This window comes from Trematomus bernacchii, unplaced genomic scaffold, assembly GCF_902827165.1.
Source record: "Trematomus bernacchii unplaced genomic scaffold, fTreBer1.1, whole genome shotgun sequence".
In the NCBI taxonomy this organism is placed as follows: Eukaryota; Metazoa; Chordata; class Actinopteri; order Perciformes; family Nototheniidae; genus Trematomus; species Trematomus bernacchii.
The window spans coordinates 381,500-390,000 of record NW_022987560.1 but is presented as its reverse complement, the minus strand read 5'-3'; the positions used below and the strand labels follow the sequence as shown (position 1 = coordinate 390,000).

General features: G+C 39.1%; 1 protein-coding gene across 1 annotated transcript; it reads left to right on the top strand.

The window, feature by feature from the left end:
- The first annotated feature begins 2,136 nt into the window (after nt 1-2,136).
- LOC117477351 lies at nt 2,137-3,271 on the top strand. The gene is made up of 2 exons (XM_034124048.1): nt 2,137-2,875; nt 2,984-3,271. The coding sequence occupies exons 1-2, from the start codon at nt 2,281-2,283 to the stop codon at nt 3,121-3,123; spliced, it is 735 nt and encodes a 244-aa protein (XP_033979939.1). The 5' UTR covers nt 2,137-2,280; the 3' UTR covers nt 3,124-3,271.
- The last annotated feature ends 5,230 nt before the right edge of the window (nt 3,272-8,501 follow it).

Genomic DNA, 8,501 nt, shown 5'->3' with positions numbered 1-8,501 from the left:
CGGATCAATATTCAGCAGCCAGACACTGATGCATTCTGGGAAACATCGTAATTAGCCTTCAGATTATGGAGATCCCCCCAAACAACACAGCTCTGATCCCTGGAGGAACATTTACTAACACATCCACATCCAAGAGGTTTAAACCAGCGTTTATCTGAGCTGCTTAAACCTGACACACACACACACACACACACACACACACACACACACACACACACACACACACACACACACACACACACACACACACACACACACACACACACACACACACACACATACACACACACACAGATCTTATTGACTGTTGCAGGGATTTGGCATCAGTGTTAGCAGACTATCATGTGGATTAAAGAGATCATTCATGTCCATATCCTGCATATTAAAGAGCTGTGTACGTTGTGTCAAAGACTGCATTTCACCCTAAAAATCTATTCATTATATTTGAAACCTATTGTCAAAATATTCTAGAATAAATAAAAGAATGTTAAATATTGTTCTTTTGGTCTTAGGGGTTTACTGTTTCTGTCTTATCATGTTGTGCATTTTGTTTTACTTATTTAATTGTATTATTATTACTGTAATGGTGTTTTTACTTTATCATTACTGTTTTGTCATCTTGTTGTTGTTGTTGTTGTTGTTTGTTTTCTGCATTTGCACTGTATCTTCTCCTTTAATTGTGTTGTATGTGAAAAAGCAAATTAATAGAGCGTTAAAAAACAAAAATATATTTATAATTATTTGTATAGTTAGGGTGTTTACTTACTTGCACAAACAAAACTGCATAAAATCAGATAATAAAAGTAACGATCTTGGACGACGGACCTCCGCTCTTCTTAAAGTATAAAAAACAAACAATAACAACGCGTCCCTGAACGCAGCACAGCCTGCAGAAACATTAAAACATCTGAGACTCGTTGTGATTCAGCCATTTGAGTGAAAGTGGCTCCCAGTGTAATAACAGAGAGCAGATCCTGTTCATCTGATGGTGTATTCAGCTTTACAAACAAAGGCTTCTGTAATGGAGTGAAACAACGACTGCAATCAGAGGGAGGAGGGATTGTTTGTCAGTAAATGTGCATGAGAAACATCTGCAGCTGACAGCACGCCTCCTTATCCACATTGTGTTTGCCTGTTATCCTGCAGCAGATAAATAAACCGTTTTCAACGCAATAAACCATATTTAATTCTGTCTTAAAGTGGACCTATCATGCTATGTAAGGGATAATGTGCAGCGACGCGGTCATTATGGGTAAAAGAACACCGACAGGCAGATCAGGAGCCCGACGCGAAGCGGTCTAGATGACCAATCAGAATCGAGTATTCAACTAAACCATGTAATAATCAAATTTATTACATGGTTTAGTTGAATACTCGATTCTGATTGGTCAATTCAGAACACGTGACACGTTGTTAATCCAGAACAGACAGACCGCTGTCAAGGATTTATGACCGTTGTTAAGGACGCTCAAATCTGCAGAAAGAAGTCCGGTCGATTGAACTGTATACAGTTTGGCTGAAAAGCAAACTGCATGCAGTTTGCTTTTCGAACTGACAAGACAAGAGACGCTCAGAAAGAAGTTCGGTCATTTAACTGTTTTTCAAATGTAACAGTTTGAAAAGCAAGCAAACTGTCTGCTTGTCTTTAGTTTTCCGCTGTCGTGTGATAGCAACATGGAGGATTTTAACATTCATTTGAATATATTTGGAGAGCACAGTAATTTGGAGGAATGGTTAGTGGCTGATGAGTCCCCAGTGAAGAAAAGAAAAAGACAAGAGGGACAAGAAAACAGCGGAGAAGTAAGAGAGGCGAAAAGACACCGAGATTTGAATGACAGAGAAATCGACCAAATTGAAGAGGACAGGCATGAATTGAATACAAAACGGAACACATTATGGGCTATGAAACTATTTAAAGACTGGTTGATTGAAAAAAAAGAACCAACAGAGTTTGACAGCTATGGAGCAGAAACCCTGAACACGCAGCTGCGGTCCTTTTATGCAACGGTCCAGACCTCAAACGGCAAAACCTATTCAGTTGCCAGTTACTTGGGCATTAGGGCAGGGATATCAAGAACTTTTCCAAGGTTTGACATCATGAACTGCGCTACTTTTAAAGCAAGCAACGATGTTTTCACATCTGTTGTAAAAAAGCTCCGCAAAAACGGGAAAGACGTCAGCCAGCACCACCCGCCTATCTCAGCTGCGGATTTGCGGCTGCTCAGGGCTTCACAGGCGCTGTCTGTGAACACAGCCGGCGGACTGGTCCGGAAAGTGTGGATGGATGTCCAACTGCATCTTGCCAGACGAGGCAGAGAGGGAAATCGACATTTGAATCAAAGCTCTTTTATTTTGAAACGTGATGATCACGGATGCGAATATATATCTCTTGCCCACAACGCCGATACCAAAAATCATAAAGATCCAAAAGACACGAATAAAGAGAATGACAGAGGTTTTATTTTCGCCGAGCCTGAAAACCAAAATTGCCCCGTTGCCAGCTTCAAAAAGTATGTTTCCCTGTGCCCATCTGACGCCAAAGCCTTCTACCTTCACCCACTAAAAAAGGACCAACAGCTTCTCAACGGTGAATCAGTGTGGTATTCACGTGAGCCCATGGGACATCATTTCCTTGGGCAAATGCTACCCACAATAAGCCAGGCAGCCCAGCTTTCAAAGCGCTACACAAACCATAGCTTGAGAAGCACGGCTGTACAACTGCTCTCTCAGGCTGGTCTTGGATCAAAAGAGATCATGTCTGTGACTGGGCACAGGTGCGAGAGCAGCCTGAAGAGTTACTGGGCTCCAACAATAACCGAAAGGGAGAAATGGAGCAACATCCTGTCATCCAACCCAGGAAATAGCACCACATCGGGTCAGTGCCTTTCCATGTTGTCTGTCCTTACACACACATTAGCGGTAGCGATACAACTGTGGCAATATTGTTTCCCGTTTTTTTACATGTTGGGAATTGTGCTTTCAGATGTGTCATCTGCGAAACCCCCGCAAGGAGAGAGGATCGAGGACAGAAACGTTGATCTCAATATCCCTAAAGATTTCCCATTCACCATGTCACATTGTACTATTAATGGAAACGTTCAGGTTAATGTTAATTACAGCTAAGGCTCAAATGCTAACATGCACAGAGTTAGTTGCTATCGAAGCAGTTCCTGCCGTTGCAACAGCCTAGTTCAAACATCAACAACGGACTATTTTTCGTAGCGGATGAATGTCATTTTAAATCAGTTACAACTATGTTTTTAATCATTAAAAACATTTTCTAAAACAATAAAAGCATTTCAATTAATATTGGGAGTCATATCGTTACTTTGTTGAGAATGTGGCCGTGTAATAAGCGGGATAATGTGCAGCGACTTGGTCATTATGGGGAAAAGAACACCTTCATGCAGATCTAGATCCCTCCGCTTCGCGTCGGGCTCCTGATCTGCCTGTCGGTGTTCTTAAGGCATATTTATAATTTTTTTTTTTCAAAATACCAAACAGATCATGCATTTTAGCCATGCCTCATTTCGCTCAATTTGAAAAATGTTAGCTCTGTTTTTGCAAGGGCTGATTCTGTGAGAACAGCACCATCTACAGGCCTGGCATATGTACTACAGCGTCTCCAGCGCTTTCGAACGGCAATGTCCGTGGCTGTCTCCTCCTGATTGGTGGAGTTGGCCCAATAGCCGTAGTGCCACCGTCCTGACGTCAGGACAGTGTTCAAATCTGGATCAGTTTTTATCAGATCCATTGCAGCCCCTTTTTTAGAGATTTGGGTATGGAGGAAAATAGAGAGGGTTGTGTTTTCTGACACTTGGTGAGTTCCCTGGAACACCGGGGACACATATTCATGTATAAAAGACGTACAAAAGTACATTTTGCATGATAGGTCCCCTTTAATGTACATTATTTAATTTCATATTCTGTTCTTGTGCATATCATATTCTATTAACATGTATATAGACTTCTTATACCTCTACCACTACTATTTAGAAATGTTTAAGGCTATTTTACTGATATATATTTAGACTGTAAGTGTACACAATATGCACATTGACATTGAACTTTATCTCGTTGCACTGTCATCGCTACTACCTCTGCTTTTACCACTCTTCTTTATTTATGTATTGGTGTCTTATTGTTGGAGGAGCTCAGGTCAGAAGAATTTCATTGATTTTTGTTTGAGAAATCCACATTTCGAGAGAAATTGAGAAACTGGGATCGACGCTAGGCAAATCAAATACCGACAAATATCTTGATAATTGATGAATCGTTAAGGAAACTGCTATTTTAAGTCTCTAAAATCGAAGAAATGTTGCTGTTCACTGGGTTTTACATCACATTACAGTGAATATCTTTGGATTTTAGTCTGAGAAATCCACATTTTGAGAGAATTTGAGAAACTGGGATCGATAGTAGACATAAAAATACAATCAATTATCTGAATACTTGATTGATCGTTAAGGAACTAGACACTTTTTTTGTATTTTTATTTTTGCATTTCATTATATATGTTGCATTGTCGGAGGAGCTCAGGTCAGAATAATTTCATTGCCATTTCTACGCTGTAGCTTACGGCAATAAAACCTTTGAATCTTGAATCAGAGGAGGGGGCGCTCCGTGACGCTTTGTTCCACGCTGTTTCTGCAGAAGAAACTTCCCAACAACACGAGAGAGAGGAACACTCTGCAACACGGGGGGGGTTGACTGCCCTAACGAGAAGCGTGGATGTGTCTCATTCACCGCAAATTAAAACATCAACTCTGCAGACTGAGGGGGAGAAAGTGAGACAGCATGAGGCGGAGGGGTTTATGGAAATCAAACATGCATCATGAAACAAAGCAGCTTTTAGAGATTACACGAAGAAAGTGAGAAAAAAGCCAGAATATCTTCATTGTTAGGTTTTTCTTGAAGCAAAATTCTATGTCTAATGTGGGAGAAAGTGGTAGGAGTGTAAGGACAGATAGTACTCGCATTAATACTACCATAAGAGTATATGTAGTACACATTATACAGAGGGCAATCACAGTATGAATACTACCATACGAGTATATGTAGTACACATTATACAGAGGGTGATCACAGTATGAATACTACCATACGAGTATATGTAGTACACATTATACAGAGGGTAATCACAGTATGAATACTACCATACGAGTATATGTAGTACACATTATACAGAGGGCGATCACAGTATGAATACTACCATACGAGTATATGTAGTACACATTATACAGAGGGCGATCACAGTATGAATACTACTATACGAGTATATGTAGTACACATTATACAGAGGGCGATCACAGTATGAATACTACCATACGAGTATATGTAGTACACATTATACAGAGGGCGATCACAGTATGAATACTACCATACGAGTATATGTAGTACACATTATACAGAGGGCGATCACAGTATGAATACTACTATACGAGTATATGTAGTACACATTATACAGAGGGCGATCACAGTATGAATACTACCATACGAGTATATGTAGTACACATTATACAGAGGGCGATCACAGTATGAATACTACCATAAGAGTATATGTAGTGCACATTATACAGAGGGTGATCACAGTATGAATACTACCATAAGAGTATATGTAGTGCACATTATACAGAGGGTGATCACAGTATGAATACTACAGCCGAATCGATTAGGTCATTTGTTGATGTTTTTTTTGTATTGTGTACCATTAGCCCACTCAGCAACCAGGGTTACCCCTCACCTTATCACTTGAATCTGAACCATTGGTTATTTGTAACCCAAACTCTCTCGAGGGGCGGGGGAGGGGCTTCCTTATTTTAATCTAAAGTAACAGACAGAGAATCAGCACTTTGGAAACGGGCTGAAACAGAGGGAGTTATGGGATCACTTCCCATACTTCCAGAAGCCTCTTTTGTGAACTTCCATCTCTATCAGAAAGTGAGGAGGAAGGAAGCAGTTCTTAGATCAGGTTATTATAACTCTGTCTGCAGAAGGACTGAAAGCACGCTCTGCTGATCTTAGTTTGACATCTCAAAGCAAAGTGTGGCGTTATCCTCTCTCTCTCTCAGAGAGAGAGAGAGAGAGAGAGAGAGAGAGAGAGAGATAGAGAGAGAGGAGGATAGGATAGAGGCTATATAGATACGATATATAGATATATGTATATGTTCTCTGTCTCGGTAGATATATATGGCTCTATCTCTGTTCCTCTCTCTCTATCCTCTCTCTCTATTCTCTCTCTCTCTCTCTCTCTCTCTCTCTCTCTCTCTCTCTCTCTCTCTCTCTCTCTCTCTCTCTCTCTCTCTCTCTCTCTCTCTTTCTCCTCCACATTACCCTCGGCTCTCCTCCTCTCCAGTGACTTTGCAGTTATGACTTCCTTTACGGTTTCTCCCCCACCGACATTTTAAATCAGAAAAACTTCCGACCCGGGGAAGATTTATTGCTGTTTGAAGCACCACCACCACCTTTATTGTTCTTCGCTGCGGTTGTGATTTAAAACGCAGCTTTCGGGGTTTAATGTGCGGAGTTTACCCCCTGAGGACATGGAGAGAGTACACACATCCTTTACTCAAGTAGAAGTACACACATCCTTTACTCAAGCAGAAGTACAGATACTCGTGTTTAAAAATACTCTGGTAAAAGTAGAAGTACTGACTAAACTTCTTTACTCAAGTAAAAGTAAAGAGGGCTTTGAAATGTACTTCAGTAAAAAGTACCCATAACTAGCAGCTGTTTTAAAGAGTACCTGACCTCCCTTTATATTAATAGAACAATAATGTCATTGTTAGCTAATGAATGTTTCCATGCTGAACAACGGCAACATGACAACGTTTTCATTGGTCCCTCTTCTTTAGAGAAGACCAGGAAATGATGGATACACGGATCGTGTTCAAATCAATAGGCACGCAATGACTCTAAATAATAATGATCACGCCACCAAACACACATTCAAACTAAAGGAACCAGCCTGTTTGGAAAATGTGAGAAGTAGAAAGTACAGGTATTTGTGTTCAACATGTAAGAAGTAGAAAGTACAGGTATTTGTGTTCAAAATGTAAGAAGTAGAAAGTACAGGTATTTGTGTTCAACATGTAAAGTAATGTCAAATGTAAAGTACAGGTATTTGTGTTCAACATGAAAGAAGTAGAAAGTACAGGTATTTGTGTTCAACATGTAAGAAGTAGAAAGTACAGGTATTTGTGTTCAAAATGTAAGAAGTAGAAAGTACAGGTATTGTGTTCAAAATGTAAGAAGTCGAAAGTACAGGTATTTGTGTTCAAAATGTAAGAAGTAGAAAGTACAGGTATTTGTGTTCAACATGTAAGAAGTAGAAAGTACAGGTATTTGGGTTCAACATGTAAGAAGTAGAAAGTACAGGTATTTGGGTTCAACATGTAAGAAGTAGAAAGTACAGGTATTGTGTTCAACATGTAAGAAGTAGAAAGTACAGGTATTTGTGTTCAAAATGTAAGAAGTAGAAAGTACAGGTATTTGTGTTCAAAATGTAAGAAGTAGAAAGTACAGGTATTTGTTTTCAAAATGTACGAAGTAGAAAGTACAGGTAAGGTATTTGTGTTCAAATGTAAGAAGTAGAAAGTACAGGTATTTGTGTTCAAAATGTAAGAAGTAGAAAGTACAGGTATTTGTTTTCAAAATGTACGAAGTAGAAAGTACAGGTGTTTGTGTTCAACATGTAAGAAGTAGAAAGTACAGGTATTTGTGTTCAAAATGTAAGAAGTAGAAAGTACAGGTATTTGTGTTCAAAATGTAAGAAGTAGAAAGTACAGGTATTTGTTTTCAAAATGTACGAAGTAGAAAGTACAGGTGTTTGTGTTCAACATGAAAGAAGTAGAAAGTACAGGTATTTGTGTTCAACATGTAAGAAGTAGAAAGTACAGGTATTTGTGTTCAAAATGTAAGAAGTAGAAAGTACAGGTATTTGTGTTCAACATGTAAGAAGTAGAAAGTACAGGTATTTGTGTTCAACATGTAAGAAGTAGAAAGTACAGGTATTTGTGTTCAAACATGTAAGAAGTAGAAAGTACAGGTATTTGTGTTCAAAATGTAAGAAGTAGAAAGTACAGGTATTTGTGTTCAAAATGTAAGAAGTAGAAAGTACAGGTATTTGTGGTCAAAATGTAAGAAGTCAAAGTAAAAAGTCGTCAGAAAAACAAGTAGTGGAGTAAATATACCAGAAAAATGTACTTAAGTACAGTAACGAAGTATTTGTACTCCACTACTTCCCACCTCTGGCTGTTAGTGTGTGTAGGAAGGATACGATCCAATAAGAAGCACGAGCACATACAGCTAGAGAAACAAATGCACTATTTCAGAGCTATTGTTCTATATTGAAAGTCTTTATAGACCCTTCCTTATTGTCATTTTCTGCTACCAAGAAAACCAGGTCTGCAGTGACATGATATTTTTGGTTTGTATCTTTCAGTATTGAGATTAAATCATGGGAACCGTTTAATTATAATCATTGCTTGATCACTCTTAGC